This window comes from Cricetulus griseus, unplaced genomic scaffold (genome assembly GCF_003668045.3).
Source record: "Cricetulus griseus strain 17A/GY unplaced genomic scaffold, alternate assembly CriGri-PICRH-1.0 unplaced_scaffold_50, whole genome shotgun sequence".
NCBI classification, from domain to species: Eukaryota; Metazoa; Chordata; class Mammalia; order Rodentia; family Cricetidae; genus Cricetulus; species Cricetulus griseus.
In genome coordinates this window covers 106,796-127,066 of record NW_023277253.1, presented here as the reverse complement: position 1 = coordinate 127,066, position 20,271 = coordinate 106,796, and the positions used below count along the sequence as shown (strand labels likewise).

The 20,271-nt window shown below is 40.2% G+C and overlaps 1 protein-coding gene across 1 annotated transcript; it reads right to left on the bottom strand.

Annotated features, from left to right (window-relative positions):
* Nucleotides 1-5,664: 5,664 nt before the first annotated feature.
* LOC100765898 (signal-regulatory protein beta-1-like) lies at nt 5,665-18,749 on the bottom strand (the record flags this gene model as incomplete). The annotated part of the gene is made up of 5 exons (XM_035453875.1): nt 18,677-18,749; nt 15,584-15,934; nt 9,897-10,214; nt 9,145-9,456; nt 5,665-5,779 (listed from the first exon to the last, which is right to left on the bottom strand). Coding segments are annotated over exons 1-5 (1,169 nt in total), but the record flags the coding sequence as incomplete, so codon positions are not given.
* Between the last annotated feature and the right edge of the window lie 1,522 nt (nt 18,750-20,271).

The following is a 20,271-nucleotide window of genomic DNA, read 5'->3' as shown; positions in this document are numbered from 1 at the left end:
AACCTCCACAAATACAAAAAAATTGAAATAACCCCCTGTATCTTATCAGACCACCACACTTTAAGATTAGAATTCAACAGCAATACAAATTGCAGAAAAACCTATCAACTCATTGAAATTGAATAACACCCAATTTCACCAATACTGGGTAGAGAAAGAAATAAAAAAAGAAATTAAAGGCTTCCTAGAATTTAATGAGAATGTAGACACAACATACCCAAACTTATGGGACACTCTGAAAGCAGTACTAAGAGGAAAGTTCATAGCACTAAGTGCCCACATGAAGAAACTGGAGAATAGTCACACTAGAGAATTGACAGAACAACTGCAAGCTTTAGAACAAAAGAAGCAAACTCACCACGGAGGAGTAGACACCAGGAAATAACCAAACTGAGGGCTGAAATTAATAAAGTAGAAAGTAGGAAATCATTACAAAGAATCAATGAAACAAAGAGTTGGTTCTTTGAGAAGATCAACAAGATAGACAAACCTCTATCCAAACTAACCAAAAGGCAGAGAGAGAGTGCATGCTAATTAACAAAATCAGAAATGAAAAGGAGGATATAACAACGGACACAGAGGAAATCCAGAGATTCATCAGATCAAACTTTCAAAACCTGTACTCCACAAAATTCGAAAATCTAAATGAAATGGGCAATTTTCTGGATAGATATCACTTACCAAAATTAAATGAGGAACAGATAAGCAGTTTAAATTGACCTATAACCCCCAATGAAATAGAAGCAGTCATCAAAAGCTTCCCAACCAAAAAAAAAAACCAGGGCCAGTTGGCTTCACTGCAGAATTCTACCAGAAATTCAAACAAGAGCTAATAACAGTAATCCTCAAATTTTTCCAAAAAAATAGAATTAGAAGCAACATTGCCAAACTCTTTTTAAGAGGCTACTCACTCGTAATCACTTTGATATCCAAGCCACGCAAAGATACAGCTAAAAAAGAGAACTACAGACTAATATTCCCCACAAACCTCTATGCAAAAATACTCAACAAAATATTGTCCAATCGAATCCAAGACCACATGAGAAAAATCATCCATCATGATCAAGTAGGCTTCATCCCAGGGGTGCTAGGATTGTTCAATATATGAAAATCTATCAATGTAATCCACCATATAAACAAACTGAAAAAGAAAAACCACATGATCATCTCACTAGATGTTGAAAAAGCCTTTGACAAAATCCAACATCCCTTCATGACAAAGGTCTTAGAAAGACCAAGAATAACAGGAACATACCTAAACATGATAAAAGCAATATACGCCAAAGCAACAGCCAACATCAAACTAAATGGAGAGAAACTCAAAGTGATTCCTCTAAAATCAGGAACAAGACAAGGCTGTCCACTCTCTCCATACATTTTCAATATTGTCCTTGAAATTCATATCTACTGATAAGATAAGCTTATAGAGCAATAAGACAATAAATGGAGATCAAAGGGATACAAATTGGAAAGGAAGAAGTCAAATTTTCACTATTTGCAGATGATATGATTGTCTACATTAGTGACCCTAAAAACTCTACCAGAGAACTCCTACAGCTGATAAACACCTTCAGCAAAGCAGCAGGATACAAAATTAACTAAAAAAAATCAGTACCCCTACTATATACAGATCATAAATGCAATGAGAAAGAAATCAGAGTAACATCACCCTTCACAATATCCACAAACAACATGAGATATCTTGGGGTAACACTAATCAAAAACACGAAAGACCTGTATAATAAGAACTTTGAGTCTTTAAAGAAAGAAATTAAAGAAGATAACAGAAAATGGAAAGATCTGTCATGCTCTTGGATAGGTAGAATCAACAAAATAAAAATGGCAATCTTGCCAAATGTAATCTACAGATTCAATGCAATCCCCATCAACATCCCAATGCAGTTCTTCACAGACCTTGAAAGAACAATACTCAACTTTATATAGAAAAACAAAAAACCCAGGATAGCCAAAACAACTCTGTAGAATAAAGGATCTTCTGGAGGTATCACTATCCCTGACGTTGTGCCATATAGAGCCATAGTTCTGAAAACAGCTTGGTATTGGCACAATATGAACACCTATGAACACTTTATTTTTGACAAAGATGCTAAATCTATACAATGGAAAAAAGATAGCATCTTCAACAGATAGACCATATCTGTCACCATGCACAAAACTTAAGTCCAAATGGATCAAAGATCTCAACCTACATCCAGCCATTTTGAACCTATTAGAAGTGAAAGTGGGAAATACTCTTCAATGAATTTGTACAGGAGACCACTTCCTGAACATAAAACCAGTAGCACAGGCACTGGAATTGACAATTAATAAATGGGACCTCCTGAAACTGAGAAGCTTCTGTAAGGCAAAGGACACAGTCAGTAAGACAAAACAACAGCCTACAGAATGGGAAAAGATCTTCACTAACCCCGCATCTGATAGAAGGCTGATTTCCACAATATACAATGAACTCAAAGAGCTAGTCACCAATCAATGAATTTAAAAAGTGGGGCACAGCACTAAATAGAGAATTCTCAACAGAAGAAACTAAAATGGCTGAAAGACTTTTAAGAAAGTGCTCAAAATCCTTAGCCATCAGAGAAATGCAACTCAAATCAACTCTGTGATACCATCTTACACGGGTCAGAATGGTTAAAATCAAAAACACCAATGACAATCTATGTTGGAGAGGATGTGGAGAAAGGGGAACACTCCTCCATTGCTGGTAGGAGTGCAAACTTGTTAGACTACTTTGGAAATCAGTTTGGCAGTGGCTCAGAAAAATGGGAATCAGTTAGCTCAAGATCCCGCAATTCCACTCTTGGGCATATACCCAAATAATGCACATCCAAACAAGGACATATATTCAACCATGTTCATAGCAGCATTGTTTGTAACAGCCAGAACCTGGAAGCAACCTAGATACCCCTCAACTGAAGAATGGAGAGAGAAAATATGGTACATTTATACAATGGAGTACTACTCAGCAGAAAAAAAAGCAACGGAATCTTGAAATTCGCAGACAATGGATGGAACTAGAGGAAACCATCCTGAGTGAGGTAACCCAGTCACAAAAAGACGAATATTGTATGTAGTTACTCATATGTGGATTTTAGACATAGAACAAAGTATTACCAGCCTACTGTCCTTTTCACCAAAGAAACTAGGAACCAAGAAGGACTCTATGTGAAAAATGCATGGACCCCAGAGAATGGGAAGGGGCAGGATCTCATTAGTAAATTGGGAGCATGAGGTTAGGGGAGAGGGAGCTGCCAGAATGAGAGCAGGGAAAGAGGAGGGGAGAGGAGGAAATGGAGGACCAGAAATGTTGAGTTGGGGGAAGAATAGAGGAGAGCAGGATGAGAGATGCCATATCAGAGGGAGCCATTACAGGTCCAAGGAGAGATCTGGCACTAGGGAGATTTCCAGAGATCTACATGGATGACTTGAACTGACAATCTAGGCAATGGTGGAGAGGATAACCTAAATTCTCTTCCCCTATAATGAGACTGATGACTACTTTTTATGCTATCCTAGTGCCCTCATCCAGTGGTTGATGGAAGCAGAGGCAGACATCCACAGATATACACTGAACTTAACTCTGTTACCTAGTTGCAGAGAGGGAGGAATGAAGATGAGCAGGGTCGGTATGAGTCTGGTGAAACCCACAGAATCATCTGTCCTGAACAAGGGGGTGTATATGGACTCCAGACTGCTGTCTGGGAGGCCAGCACAGGACTGAATCAGACCTTTGAACATGGATGTCAATGAGGAGGCCTCTGCACTCTTGGGGGGGGCCCTGGTAGTTGATTAATATTTTTTCCTGGTGTAAGAAGGGACTTTGAGAGCCCATCCCACATGATGGGATGCACTCTTGCCCTGGACACATGGTGTAGGGCCTAGGCCCGGCCCAGGATGATGTGGTGGACTTTGAGGAGCCCCATCGAGGGCCCTACCCTGCCTGAGGAGTGGAAGGTTGGTGGGGTGGGGAACAGGTGGGGAGTTGGGGGGAGAGTTCAGGGGAGGGGTGGGGGAGGGGAGGGAGAAGGGATTAACATGTGAAGCAAGCTTGTTCCTAATTTGAACTAAAAAATTAATTACAAAAAATAAATATAAAATTAAAAAAATAAAGTTAAGAATACAAACCAAAACAAAGTTCTCATTAATTTAGATATGACCCATTTCCTTCCCAGATTTCTCCCTACCCAGAACACTCCCTACATACTATGTTGAGGTTCAGTTGGGTCTGCTTATATCACTATGGCCAGATCAAACTTGAACAACTTTTCCTTTTTTGTTTCTTCTGTTTCTTTTGGATTTTAGATGATGGCTGAATTTACGTATTCCTTTAATGACACTTTAGATTTCTCTACTTTTTCTATAAGTTCCCCCTTTTCACCATGTGTCAGTTATCATATGCCTGACCTCCATGCCTTCTTAAACAGCATGAGTACATTTTCCCCTTTACTCTCCATTTTTCTTCTCTGTGAGGTTGCTGAGTTTATACACTCTTGAACTTGGAATTTTCCCTCATAGCTTGAATAGGTTATCTTTTAAATTTCACCTGAACCCATTTTTAAATTCTTTTATTAATGAGAATAAGAATACCAAGAATAGAATCTAATAATTAATAGCATCACAGCTCTGAGCTATCAGTGCTTATATAGAGGGACAACAGGTAATACTGAGTTGCAGTAGTCTTTGTAATGGAGGCATTTGCAGCAGTTTTCCACAGCTTCTCACAGACTTCTTCTAGGCTTATAGCATTCAGGAGAGGTGATGTCAATATTTAGGGTTCAATGTGGCAGAAGATGAAGAGAAGTGCTGTGAAGAATCATCTCTCATTCAATGCTAATTTCTCATTGTGTCTTAGTTCTGCAATGTCTCTGGCACTGCTCTTCTCCTGTCTTGAGTGGATGAAATGCCCATGTTATAAAATATCACCCCAGCCTAGTCCCTGAGTCATACAGTTTTTCTGTGTCTATTCTTCATGATCATAGAGAGACCATAGCAGAAACAGTCCTTATAACAGGTCTCTGGATCTTCTCATAATTGGCCTATGTCTTTCATAACCTTTAGGCCTTGTTGGGTATCTTTGTTAAATATTGACTGAAGCCTTCCTACAGGACACACATTCTTCCTTGGTGCTTTGGATGTCTCACAGTATTCTAAGAGATTCCTGAGCATCCTCAGCAACATGTTATCACCACAGGTTCTAAATCTGCTTGACAAATGCCTTGGCCTTCCTATTGATCCTTTTAATTCCTTGTTATTCCATAGACTATTATCCCCCCACCCCATGATTTGAATAAGAAACATTCTCTGTTCTAGCATATCTGAATATTCCGTTCCTAGAAGGTGGTCCTCTTTATAGAGTTTCAGGTAGTGCAGTCTCCCCAGAGGAATTATGTCACAGGAAGTGAGTTTTGATATTAAAAGATCTTGTGATTACTTTCAGTTTGTTCTATCTGTTTCATGCTCTCTAATGAGATTGTAGATCTTAGCTTCCTGATCTGTCTTTCATGCCTCTCAGTTTTGATGGATACATATGCCTTAGGAATAGTATGGCCAAATAAACCCTTTATTCTATACATTATTTTCAGCATGCTGTATCATGTTATTGACAGAATAGTAACTAATACACCCTCATCCCTTCTAACTTACTGTTGGGCTTTCTGCTTCTTGTACATGTAGATGGCAGAGGCACCAATTACCAGTAGCAATTTGGGTCCAATAAGCACAGCTACAAGGATTTCAGCAGTATCTGATGTTTTCAGTTCTGGAAATCAAGTGATAGGAGGAACCATTAGAGAGGACACAAGGAATTTATGATCAGGAGCTTTACCTGTCCCATTTATAGATCTCCAAGTCTATCAAATCTCAGAGGAGTTTGAATCTGTGCCCTACCCCAGCTCTAATACTTCAAAGCAGAAGATATTCTAAAGAGATTTATAGTTTTGCTTTGTGTTGTGAACCTTTATAATTTATTACAGAATTAGCAATTAATATTCTAGGAATCAGTTCCAGAATATTTGTTACTATGAATGTGTCTCTACATTGAATATATACTGGAGGCTTTATATTCTCAAAAAGGTCCCAGAGAAAGGAAATTCCTTCTCACTGGAGAATCAGCAGTAAGAGGTACAGTCTCAGGATCTCACACTACATAAAGTTTCCCCTTTCACATAGCACTTCCCTCTTTAATCTGTTAACAGCCAGTTCTACAAGCACCACTGAACATTTTGCAAGTCACATGGAGATAGAGATGTGAGTTGACTTCTTGGCTCTGAAAGAAATGCATACCCTGTTGTCAGAGAGTTGTTAAATATGCCTGTGGATATTAAAACTAGAAGCCTTGTGGGATAGGGAAAAAAAGTCAAGAAATCTTTTAGAAGAAGGAACTTTTGGAGACTTTTTAGAAGTAACCTTGAGACAAGTTTTAGAAGGTACTTTTAGAGAATTCTTAGAAAGAACTCTCAGAGAATTTCTAAGGAGAACTTTTGAAAGAGAACATTAAGAGAGAGCTTATAGAAGGAAAAATACTAGAACTTTTAAGGAGAAATCCTAAAGAGAGCTTTTGAGAGTACTTTTTGTGAAGAACATTTCTTGAATAATAAAGAGCTTCCATTCTTGAAGAATAAAGAGCAATGACAGGAATGCATGTGTGATTTCCTTTAGGCCCTCAGATTAGAACTTTTTTAGCAAGCCCCTCACCTGCCTTGCTGTAAGCCTCTTGCCTGAACCTGAGATCTTTGGCCCTGCCACAGGTCACCAAGTTGCCCTTCTAGAGAGATTCTGTAGGAATTTGTACTTAATGCCATATAGCACTAGCTTTTGTGAACAGAAGTTTCCATAAAGAAGCCAAACTGTAGCATGATGAATAAAAGACCCAGAGACAGATTTTATGGTTGAATCGTTAAGCTGCAGATCAGAAAAACAAAGCAGCCACCTACTAGCTCTTACTGCTACTCTAGACTGAAAGGTGATCCTGGCTCCACCAAACCTCAGATTGCAATCCCAGACTGCTGCTAGGCTCTCCTCAAAGTGGCTGGAGAATCCTGAGACTGAATAGTAAAGACCCTGCTACTATCTTTTATATCTCTCTAGTGCTGGAATTAAAGGTGTGAGCTCTGTTATTCTTTTAGACTGATTCAATCTTGTGTAGCCCTGGTGGCTTTGAAGTCAGAGAGATCCATCTGACTTTGTTTCCTGAGTCCAGGGATTAAAGTTGTGTACTACCACTGCTTGATCTCTATAGCTTGAGGCTGACTTTGCTTTCTGAATCCTCAGGCAAACTTCAATAAATCATAAATAATATACCACCAACGGAACCTTCAAATGTTCAAATTGATCCTTTTATAAAAATTATTAACTTTTTGAAATTCAGTGAATTTCATATTGCAATTATAGAGCCAAGTTATGATAGAACATATTCAGCTCTCTTAATAGACATACATCACCTACCTCTGTACTTGACCTAACAGCTTGTGATCATTAGGTAAATAATCCAGAATGTACAAGCAGAATATTAGTTTTACTTCATAATCTATTAACTTAGAAGACCAATAACTTTCACCAAACCAGATGCCAAGCATGTCATCAGATGCCATTTGAAACCTCTAATTCTCTGCGGTATTGTAACACACATTTTCTATGTTTCCACCAGTGCAATGCACAAGTGTCTTCAGGTATGGCTTTCTTTGTTCTGTTCCTACAAAAATTGCATAGAAATTTTTTCCACAGAGGGTAGTATAAATTCAAGGGAAAATACTTTTTTTTTCACCATCTACAGTTGTTTTTATTTCCCAAGTAGGTTTTACAAACTGCATTTTTGTTCCAGTAAATTCACTGCACCAGGAGTTGTAAATTGAGAGGAAGTGAGAGTTCCCCAAGATTTCTTAACATTAAATAAAACAAAACATGAAACCTTCAAAGATTGTTGCCTTCTTGCCTTCAATTATAAATAATTATAATTTTACTTTACTCATTTGTTAGCATTCCTTTAAGAAGCATTCCTGTCATTTCCAACTTTTTGTCCTGACACCTAAACGATCTGGTTATAAAAGATGGAATTTTTTTTTATCTTATATTTTTAAGTGAAAATAGTTCCATCAGTATCATACTGACACAACTCAGAATCTACCATAATTAGTCAATAACTAATTGGTTATACAGAAAATTTGATAAGTGTTCTACTACCATGAATGAATTTTTACAGATGGAGTAAAATATATATACTATATAAAATTTCCATTTTATACTTGCACTTAAGACAAGTACTCTGCCATACCTTCTCTTTTCTAGATTTGGCATCAGAGTAAAACACACACAGGTTCAAGTACAAACTAGGTTCGATAGTTCAACATTATGGAAGGAAAAATACTTTACTACCAAAATTTTCCTTGTATATTGCTAATGACCTTGATCCCTGGGACCTTAGATTTCCCTTTGGTATATTAATTAGATCAGATCACATGGTCTCAAGACAAGAACTCAATAACTCTATTGCTTCCCCATACCTAGATTTCCTGTCTATAAAACTGATGACTCTTTGGACAACTGATGAAGGGAAGAGATAGGCAGCTAAATGGAAAGCTGCATGTAGTGACTATGGAGTCAGGGTCTGGATACATAGATATTTGTCTATTATCTGGAGGAAAATGAGGCTCCTGTTAGGACCATTCATTCACACTCATTTGGATTCCCCATCCACACTAACAATATAGATCCTCTTGAGACCTGTGTGAATTACTCTCAGGAGATAGCATGGAACAGTGAGAGAGGACCCAATGTTCAAGGAAAAGTGTAAAATGGAAAAGAGAGAGGCAGGATACTGAAAATGAAGAAGATGAACATGAGGTTATAACAAAGGTTAGCTAAAAATGAAAGAGACAGGATTCTAGGGTAGGATGATGACTTCCTGTCTCCCTTATTTAATATCTGTAAATGTCAACACACAACAGAAGGATGTAAGAGACCTGTGAAAGTCATTATGAAACCTGACTTTAAATTTTTACTTAGTTTGTAGATATTAGAATTAACACAAAATAAGCAAAGTGCTACATTTGACATTCAAAAAGAGAGGAACTATTGGTAAACAGGTCAGAAGCTGAGGTGCAGCAACACCAGATATGCTGCCAATACCTTGTTCCCTCTGCAATGCACTGATCACCAGAGTATGGGATTTTAAGACTAGTGGCTGTCTCTCATGTTCAACTTGGCACATAAGCTTGATGTCCTCATGAGCAGATACATTCACCAAGTGCCAGCTGGTCCAGCTGTAGGTTCCATCCTTGTTTACTGTGAGTGTAGAAGGGTCTTCTATCTGTGATATATTTCCATTCTCTAACCAAGTCAACCGAAGTCTCGAAGGGTAGAACTTATTCACCTGGCAGGTGACACCTACCAGTCTCCACATCATTGTTGGTTGCTGGATGATTTCCACGGTGGGTGGAACTGAAATGCAGAATGAGAAGCTGAGACTTCAGAACCTAAGCACAAAATGATCCCAGAGGAGTCTGATGTGCACCATGCCCCTTACAACTTCATCATGGGGACAGGATGATTATTTGTGCCAGAGTAGAGACCCTAAACAGCTGACACATAAGCCACAGAGTGAGTGGAGTAATAAATGAAATCAATAAGCAGAACTCCCATGCGCACTGGGAAAGCAGTAACAACAGTAAAGTGTATGAAAATGCCAGGAATGAGGGGTGTGGCTCATAATCAGTACAACTGCAATTTCTTCTGTTAAAATAAATACAATTTCCTTTATGTGCTGATCACAGTCTATGATTCCCCCACCCCAGTGTGGTATGCATGAATACTTGCTGGGAATTACAGACAAAGCCATTCTGAGCAGATAAGAGCTTGAGCTGGGATTCAGAGTCATTTACCTTGGATGGTGTCAGATAAGTTGGCAGTCCCACGGAGAGGACCTCCTTGCAAGGTGACATGACTCACCTCACAGATAATCTGAGAGTATACATCCCCAGCACCTAGCACCACCTGGGCTGTGCTGGAGATACTGTAGGTGGTGCTTTCTCCTTTGGGGTCCACAGTAGTTTGGAAGTGAGAGAGCTCATGTCCATCTTTGAACCACTTCAGTGTGATGTTCCGAGGGAAGAAGCCATGGGACTTGCATGTGAAGCTCACTGTCTGTTCAGGAGTCACTCTGGCTATAGGGCCCAAAACCACGGGAGGAGATGGTTTAGCTACAAAGAAGCATGTAGACAAGCGTGTTACTGTGATGCCACCACTGATGACATAACACTGTGAAGAACCTTCCTAGATACTAACACTATTTTCATTATTTATTATGGTGCTTGAGATCAATACCAGAGCTTTAGCCACACTAAGGACCTGTTCTACTCCAAGGTAATAGCTGTGTTCCAGACACAGGCTATAACTGTTTATTCTCTGTGTTTTGTTTTTTGTTTCTTATTTATTTATTTATTTTTGGCAGAGTTTGTCCTGGTTCTTCTGTGGTATCCCCCTTTTTTTGTCTCTGAAGTTTAGCAAATATCTCCACAAGTCAATTAGGAAGAGCAAGGCCAGGTGGAATTCTTAGCCTGAGCAGAGAAGGCAATTGTCAATATATATTTTATATTTTATATCATCTGTTCCTGCTGGCTTCCTCTGGCAACCTTGCAAATATAGGAAAATGTTTGTAGATTTACTTCTATTGTAATCCAGTAAATAAATGACATCACAGAAGGGCCACAAAGCTGGAATGCTTCCTGCTCTCTCCAATTATTTTCTTTCCTTTTACCTACGTGTTAGTAGGCCTCATCTGTGCCAAGTCTGAAATTAAAATTGAGAGCTCACTAGACTGCATCTCTAAATGGGCTTCAGTTTTACTTAGTTTGATGTTGAAAGCAGTGATTACCCTCTGCATAGGAACACAGGTAGTTTGTTTCCTGGTTGTTAATCATAAGAGACACAGATATGGGCCTGCTGAGTGCACAAAATCACTCCCTGGCTGAAAGCACACATATGGATGAACTTGTGAGTAGAAGGCAGTGTCCTCTGTGGATGCCGTGTGCTGAAATTATTTGTGTACCAGGCTGTATTTGGAAATATCATGCACATTTGTATTTGTGTATATGTGACCTCTTATCAAATGCCCATCAAATCATGATTGTAAACAAGTGCTACTTGAAGTCAATATATCTATACATGAGCACACCTGATGTCCCTACAGGTTGAGGGACCAGTCACTGTTTATCAGGAGTTCCTGACCATCTTGGCATTGCCCTGTTTCCAGTGCATTAGGGTGGGCCAGTTATACAGACCAAATGACAAAGCTTATCTCACCCCAAACAGGTGATTAATTTGAATTCTGATCTTGATCTAATGAGCATCAATGTCTTTTTTAAAATAAAAACTGAATAAAACATTACCATAGAAAGATGAAAATAAAGGTAGAACCCCATGACGAAGTATGCACTTACAAACCCTAACTATTACTGGAGTTGTTACTAGATGTGAAATCATATATTTATTCTTTCCACTGTTAGCTGAAGCAAAGTCCATAAAGGCATCATACGGCCTGTCTCCAGATTATTCTTGTGTCTGAACAACCTATGTAAGCAGCAGAGCCTCTATACCAGTGGTTCTCAACCTTTAAAGGCTGTGACCCTTTAACAGAGTTCATCATGTGGTAGTGACCCCCAAACATAAAATTATTTTGTGTGTGTTTCATTAGTATAATTTTGCTAATGTTATAAATCATAATATAAATATCTTATATGAGATTCCTGTGAAAGTTCTGTTCAACCAGCAAATAGGTTGTGTCCAGAGGTTGAGAAACACCTTTATGTCCTGCCATCTTCTTTCATAATGATCTCACTAATTTGGTCAGTGGCTTTTATAGTACAATAAACACCTGCCCCACACATGCTAATTAAAGAGAGCAGATGACCATGAGAAGGTTGAAGGACAGAGATCAGTGACACACTGTGTCATTAAGGTAGATTTCTGAGTGAAAGAGAGAACTGTCTGGACTCAGAAATTGTTCTGGGGAAGTTGTGCCCTGAGACTGGAGTTGAACAAGCTTTTGCCATGCTTGGATCTTAGGGTGCCTAGGGTGTCCTCTCTGAGCTACGTTTCTGGCTTATTATTTGGATTTTAGGGTATTGTATGCATCAGGCTGGGCCCTGCTACTTTGAAACATAAGGGGTTGTGATGCCTCAGCTTGGTGGCCTAACAAAGCTATCAAGGGAATAATCACAAATATCTCCTGTGATTTCAGAAAATGTATCTCAGGAGATTTTAAGCCTGGAGTATTTTATATTTCAGAGGCCAAAACCCATATCAGACCAATTAAATGAACATAGATCTTGGATTTCTCTCATTTCCAAAGTTATTTCAAAAAGAAAATTTCAGCCAGGTTGAGAGCTACCAACCCCCCACCCTCACTGAATTGATAACTAAGACCTGGAGGGGGAAAGTGACAATTTAAGCTCATATGGTTTCTGTGTAACAAAACCACAAGATGAATATCTCCTACATGGCAGCAGTTTCGTTAAGTGTGTTATATGACTTAATTCCTTTAGTTAGGGAAGTTTACATACAGTGCTATCAGGAAGAGGGTATCATAGGAGGCCCCTGTGTGGTGCCAGGATGAAGCCACTCCTTTTGTTTCTCTCTGGTGAGAGGTTGTGAGAGAACTTGCAATGCCACACCCAGGTAAGAAACTGTGCTCATCCTTATAACTAATTTGTCCTCAAATTCAGCAGGCCTCTTCCAGAGGGCATGTGTTGTGGAATATTCATTTAGTATATGTTACATTCAATTATGCTGTGGAATTTTGTTTAATAATGCTAACCTGTGTTGCATTCTTTTATGTTGTGTTTGTTTACCTCTATAAAGCTGTGTTACTTTGCCTGTCAAAAATACCTGATTGGTCTAATAAAGAGAAAAATGACCAATAGCTAGGCAGGAGAGAAAAATATGTGGGGCTAGCAGGCAAAGAGAATAAATAGGAAGGGAAAACTAGGCTAAAGAGAAGGGGAGGAGTGAGAAAGTGAGAAGAAGAGGAATATTCCATGGACCAGCCACACAGCCACATTGCTAGCCATGGAGTAAGAAGGAAAGCGAGATATAAACAATACCATCATCAAATTTGCAGACAAATTGATAATACTACAAAAAATTATCCTGAGATAACCCAGACTCAAAAAAACAAGTGATACTCATAAGTATATGCCAGGTATAAAGTAAAAAGATAACCAGAACAATCCATAGAAACAGAATATCTAGGTAACAAGAAGGACCCAAAGCAGGACACAAGGATCAACCTGGGAAGGGGATATAGATGAGATCTTCTTGGTAAACTGGGGGTGGTGGACAGTAGAGAGGAGGGGATGGGGGATGAGAATGTAAGGTAATGGGGTGACCTAGTTGGGGGAGGGATGAAGTTGGAGAGCAATGAAAGAGATAGCTTGATAGATGGAGCCATTATCGGGTTATGTAGAAAACTTGTGCTAGGGTAATCCTCAAAAATTCCACAAGGATTATCCCAACTAAGACTCCTAGCAATAGTGCAGAAGGTGCCTGAACTGACCTTCACCTGTAATCAGATTGGTCAATACCCTAACTGTCATCATAGAGCCTTCATCCTGTAACTGACAGAAGCAGATGCAGACATCCACAGTCAAGCACCAGGCTGAGCTCCAGGTGTCCAGTTGAAGGGAGGGAAGAAGGATTATAGGAGCAGGAGGTAGTCAAGGACATGATAGGGAAATCCACAGAGACAGGTAATCTAAGCTCTTGGGAACTCACCAACTCTAGACCAACAGTTATTGAGTCTGCATGGGACCAAGCTGGGCACACTGTGTGTATGGCTCAGTCTATTTAGGGCAACCCAAGCAGTAGGATCAGAATCTGCTTTCTTGCAGTGCATTCCCTATGGTGGGGTGCATTGTTTGAACTTGATGCAGGTTGAAGGGGCTTGGTCCTGCTTCACCTTAATGTGCCAGTCTTTGTTGACTCTCCATGGTAGCCTTATCCTTTTAGGAGTGGTGAATGTTTAGGGTTCAGTTGGGTGTAGGTGGGGAGGAAATGGGAGAAGTAGGAGGAGGAACTGTGGTTGGTATGTAGGATAAGAAAATAAATAAAACCTTTTCTAAAAGATGAAAGTCCAAAGCCAAAAAAAAAGGTAAAGTGAAACAGAATAATTTAAGTTAGAGAAGCTGGCCAGAAACAAGCTAAGCTAAGGCCACATATTAATAAGTAAGAATAAAACTCTGAATATTTATTTGGGAGATGGGTGGCAGGACCCCGAAGAGTAGAAAACCAACTACAGGCATGTGCTTTATTGCTGGGACTGTGCTGTACATGTTAATGTACTGTGGGACTGCTTTAGTGGCCACAAATTGAAAGAAATGAAACTCTCATAATCTGGCATCTGAATTAGTGTATCTCTAGCCAGTGGACTACAATGCTTTGTTTACACAGGGGAACAGTAGAGTGAGGGTATGGCTGACATTGCTGTAAGTTTGTCATCACTACTATTAGCATCTGAGTGTGAGGAACATCTTGAAACCTTGGGAATATGATGATGAATGGGAACACTGGCTGAGTTCCAGAAATTCTGACTCAGCATCTCTTATGCACTAGGCCCCTTTATGGGATAGTGTCCCTTGCATAAGCAGCAAGAAACTGGCCTGGAGTCAGATGTGAGTGCAAGACCAGATCCTAACCCTAACTGGCTATGTTATTACAGACAGGTTACTGGCAAATCAGGCTCACATCTCAAACATGGTTGCACCTCATAATCTGACTGTCCATTATGCTATAAAATTACCAAAATCAAGACCAAGAATTAAGACTTCAGGTTTCTGTCAGTAAGTTCAAAGTGAATGTCCTGATGCCTGTGCTGGTGATTGGAGATTATGTACGTGGTGACCAACTCCAGGACTTAAGTCTACATTGCCCAGAACCTTCAGTACCTCTGCAAGTAAGATACAAAATGTTTCCAGACAGACCGGAGACAAAGGGTAGGAAATTCCACAGTGAATGTGGGTAGATATGGAAGGATCTCAGTATGCTGTGGATGACAAGAAAATGAGAAAAGCACACTGTGCGCTGGCCTTGTCACTTTCTGCCTTGATTTGCTTTTCCTCTTTGGAGGGAAGTGACACATGTCTTGGGTAAAGAGCTGCCTGCTTCTTACCATCCCATTTGACATCTAGAATGGAACCTGGCATACCCTTGGTCCCAGATTATTTGGGAAGATAGAGAAAACTTAATCAGGTGAGGCAGTAGGTCAGGCTTGACCTTGTCATTGAACATCTTATCAGGTATCTTCGTGTAGCCACTAGACTGGGACAGATTGAGAAAGATAAGTGTTGTGAGGCAGACTAGCTTATGGATTTACCCTCATTCACTAAAAGTGGTAGCTCTAGCAAATAACACATTGTCTCCTCTCCTCTGTTTCTTTGGTCCACAGTTGGGGTAAACTCACCCCATGAGCATGAGAGTCACTTACAGGTTTGCTTCTTCCTTATTGCTTACAGCATCTTGGACACATTTTGACCTGTTGGAGAATTGAGGATGAGGAGGACAATGCAGTACTCACCAAGCACATACAACACTGTGCCTCCCCCAGACCGAAACTCCTTGTCAGCTTCTGCTCTGAGGAACTTCACACAGTAGTAGGTGCCAGTGTCAGCAGGTGTGACATTACTGATGTTGATGGAAAAGTCCAAGTTGTTTCTCTTTGTAGTATCTGTAACATTCATGATTCTGGGGAACTTCTCTCCTGTGAAACTATATATGAGGTGCTGACTCTGCCCTGTACCCCTGAACCACTTCATGGGCCCCACAGGGATCAGGGAGGTCACAGAGCAGTTCAGAATGACTGACTCTCCAGCAGCAACAGAAACTGATTTCTGAGGCTGAATCAACTTCAGCTCCTTTGTAGCTGCTCCTGCCGGAAATATCAGTTAGTGCTCATGATGATGGAAACCGACAGGCTCCTCTAGTTTGTGATCAAATACTGTTTATTACTAGAGCATAGCATGCACATGACCACAGTTCCCCATCTTGGGTCTCTAACACAAGGATGTAACAGATGAGGAAACAGAATCACAGAGACACTGAGAACTTGGCAGTATTTTGATTGAAGCCCAATTCCATTTGGAATTCTCACGCTCCATCCAGTGTCTGTTTTGTTCTCAATTTCTGTGCTTGTGGCATGAGACATTTCTTTTTTTTTTTTCTTTTTTCTTTTTTGTAGTGTTTTATTTTATTGGAGGCACTCATATTTACATATGCATTCCCCCATCCCTTGCCCACCCATCCTCCCATGCTCCTCCCAACCCCCTCAACCTAGCCCCCCCCCCAGGGATAATGAGGCCCTCCACTGGGGACCGTTAAATTCTGTCACATCATTTGGGGGAGGGCTTAGCCCTCCTTGCTGTATCTGGGCTGCAATAGTATCCCTCCATAGGGAATGGGTTCCCAAAGTCCATTTGTGCTCTCAGAGTAAACACTGGCTCCTCTGTTAGAGGTCCCATAGACTGTCTTGGCCTCCTAGCTGGCACCCACATTCAGAGGGCTTGGTTTGGTCCAATGCTGTTTCCCCAGCTTTATGACTAGGATCTCCATGCTCTCACTAGGTCAGGTCAACTGTTTCTATGGGTTTATTGAGTACCATTTTGGCTCCTTTGCTCATCCATCCTCCCTCTCCACAACTGGATTCCAGGAGTATGGTTCAGTGCTTAACTGTGGGTGCCTGTTTTGGCTTCAAACAGCTACTGGATGAAGGCTCTAGGAATGGTACCAAGGTAGACATCAATCTCATTATAGGGGAAGGGCATCAAAGGTAGCTTCTCCACCACAGCCTAAATTCTTAGTTGGGGGTCATCCCTGTATATCCCCTAACATTTCTCCTGTGCCAGACCTCTCTCCATACCTGTACTGTCTCCCTCTATCAAGTTATCTCCTTTCTTGCCTTCCTCTATTGCTCCCCTGTCTCAGTCCCCTTGTTCTCCTCCCCCTCCCCTTCCCACCTCTCCCTCTCAGTGCTCCCAATTTTCTCAGGGGTTCTTGTCCTCCTCTCCTTCTTTGAGGGACTATGAAATCTTCTCTTGGGGTCCCATGAGGCACTTCTTGTGTAATAGTAATAAGTGTGATTATGTGACTGTTTTAGAGCAGTGAGATGTGAGCATAGTGCTAGGTGTAGATACTGAGATGTACATTTGATTACAAGATTCTTTGAGTCAGTCCTATAGCTCAAGATGGGGTTGCTTTACCAGGTTGAATAAAAATGCCATAGATAGCTCCCAGTATAAAGTAATCCCCACCTTAATTAGAGAAATAAAACATCAGCTTATGGTAACAGTTTTTTAAAATTATAATCACATTAGTTATCTAATTAATTGTATATGTGTGAATATTTTGCTTCTATGTATGCCTATACACTAAATACATGCCTACTGGTCAAGGAAGCTAGAAATGGGTGTCAGAGCCCTTGGAACTGAAGTTATTTATAGTTCTAAGTCATCGCTGAACCTGGGTCCTGTGGACGATTAGCAAGTTATTTTAATCCCTGAACCATCTCTACAGGCCCAGCATCATATTAACTTTAAGGATGATGCAAGAAATTCCTATAAAGTTAGTGATTTGACACAACAGAAACACTTTATTTCGTGCTTTGGAGGTCAGACTTCTAATTTGGTGTAATAAGGCAATATCACAGGGCACAGCACCCCACCCTTCTGGAGACACTGTTTATTATTTGCACATGATGTCTTCATCATCTGTCTACACTCTTTCTTGTCACCTGTCCTCCCATCCTAGCACCCTATTTGCTCATAGGTCCATAGCTCTGACATCTCTGCCCTTTCTTGCCTGGACACTGATGATCTGGTGGGACTGCACTGTACTGTACTAATGGACCAAGACAATGCAACATTCAATTGAGATATGAATAAAGCAAAAAGAAAGTATGAAAAAGGCACTAAAGAAAATAGTCTGAATAACGAAATATATTGCCAAATGAGAGCAACTGTGAGAAAGAACCAAATGGTTCATTTGAGCCACTAACCTGTGGTACCTTGTCATGGCAACCCTAGCAATAAACACAGAAACCTGGAAGAAAAGATAATGTAGTACAGGTTCTCAAAGACGTAGCACTCAGTGAAAAACCTGAGATCAGATGAATAAGGAACTGGAAGACAGAGGACAGGATGAAGAGACTAATTGAGAAAGAATGGTGGCTGAGCACTTCCAGATACATTTTTGAAGCGACATTTCACCCCTAGTTCTGTCACTGGCCTGCATGTGAATCTCAGTGTCTTAGGAAGTAAGCAAAGAGAGTGAATGCAGTGTAAAGAGCCAAGCAATTCAATCAGCTGCTTTGCAAGTGACTTCTTGGCTCTGTTGGACCTCAGAGTTATAGTGATTTAAGTGGGATTTGCCTGAGAAGAATTTTGTTAGATGAAATATGAAATGACAGTTTCTGAAGCATTATCTGCAAGGATGCTTCTAACCATCTGTCACAACTGATGTAATCTCAGAGCAGTGCTGAGGATTTTGGCTGTTGGCCCTCAGACAATGTTTGACCTTCCCTCCTATGGCAGTCCTTGTATTTACCTGAAGTCCTTGCCTACCATTGGCAGAGGTGGACAGAGGCAGAGAGATTACTATCTTCCTGGGTTAGGCTCACCTGTGAGTCCCAACAATAGAGGCAGCAGCATGACACCGTGAGGCGTGTGTGGTCCTCTGTCAAGGTCAAACATGTTGAGAGGTAAGGAACTAGCTCAGCCGAGTGTCTGTGCTTGTGAGATCCCAGGTTCTGATCTGCAGAAAAAAGAGATACTGTGCCTTATCCTAAATAAAGGGTGTGATTGTGTTATGGTGAAACAGGAACCATACAGTTATTTTGAAATAGAAACACAGTGTTGCAATCTGCTTAGGGGTGGAGTTATTTATCATTCAGTTTTAGAGGAACTCAGATAAATCTAGGGAAAGTAATCCCTTCTCTTTCTCCAGACTCTATATTGCATCCACTTGGTCTCAGATCATTTTCTCTTACTATATCACCAACTGGAATCCAGGACACAAGGTTTTTCCAAACACCTAATTCTAAGACCCTTCCTGTTGATTTGAGGCCTATTTCTTCCAGACTTACTTGAGAATTCTCACTTAAGCACATATGATGCTTATGAGAGAAGCTCAGTGCTGGAGTAAACAAGCTGTTCTCCTGGAATGGCGTTTAGAAACCCTTCTTTGATCCTGGTAAATGAAGTCCAAGGGAACCTTAAGAGTATATTTGTTGCCACAAATCTATCAGAATCTGCTAGGGGTAGAATTACTTGTCAACTTGATACAGTGGAAACATGTCTGCAGAAACATCAGTGAGAGATTGTTTAATTTTACAATGTCTCTGACTGTCTGTGAGGGCTTATCCTTTATTAATTTATTTGGGAAAACACATCTTAATTTCAGTATCTATTTCAGACTGAAAGTGTAGCATTTTTTGCTTGACAACTTCCAACACCGAAACAAATTCTTTAGATAAATCAACTAGTAACAGCAGAAGCGGCACTGAAATTTTGACCAGAATAATTTCCTAAGCAAATACCATTTGAACTCTAAATTGGAGAGAGCCAACTCAATACAAGCATACTTGCACTAATTCATTTCCCCCTGTTCTTGTCTATGGATATAATGTGACTCTGCTTCAATATTTTGCCACCTTGAATTCACTGCAGTGATTAACTGTAATTTGGAGGTGTGATCCCAAATAATTACTTGTTTTATTAAGTTTTCTTTACCAGGAAATTTTATCATAGCATAAAAAAATCTTTCCAGAGAGCAAGTGGAAACACTTTAATGAATGTTTATTTAATGGAGCATGAAAGGGAATAGCACTATATTGAGAAGGGTACAGTATGGATTGCTTCCTAAGGCAGGGAGAACAGTCTGACACAATGATACCCAGTGTATCTTCTGGATAAAAAACATATAATCTACTTCTTACTGTTTACATATAGGAACTAGAAAGAGAGAAAAAGGATAAGTGCCCTCACTGACCACAGATGTATATCTAGGAAACAGAAAGAGAGCCAAATTTCTAGACCCTATTTTCTACCCACTAATCCAGGTATAAGAAGTGCTTACATAATGTCATGTGATCTACAATATAAGCCCCTTACCAGAAATCTGCTTTTACTATTCCTGCCTTCCAAGTGTGGGCTGTGAGCTCAGCAGGACACTTCTACATGGGTGATCTGGGGCTTGACACCAGGTCATGTAATT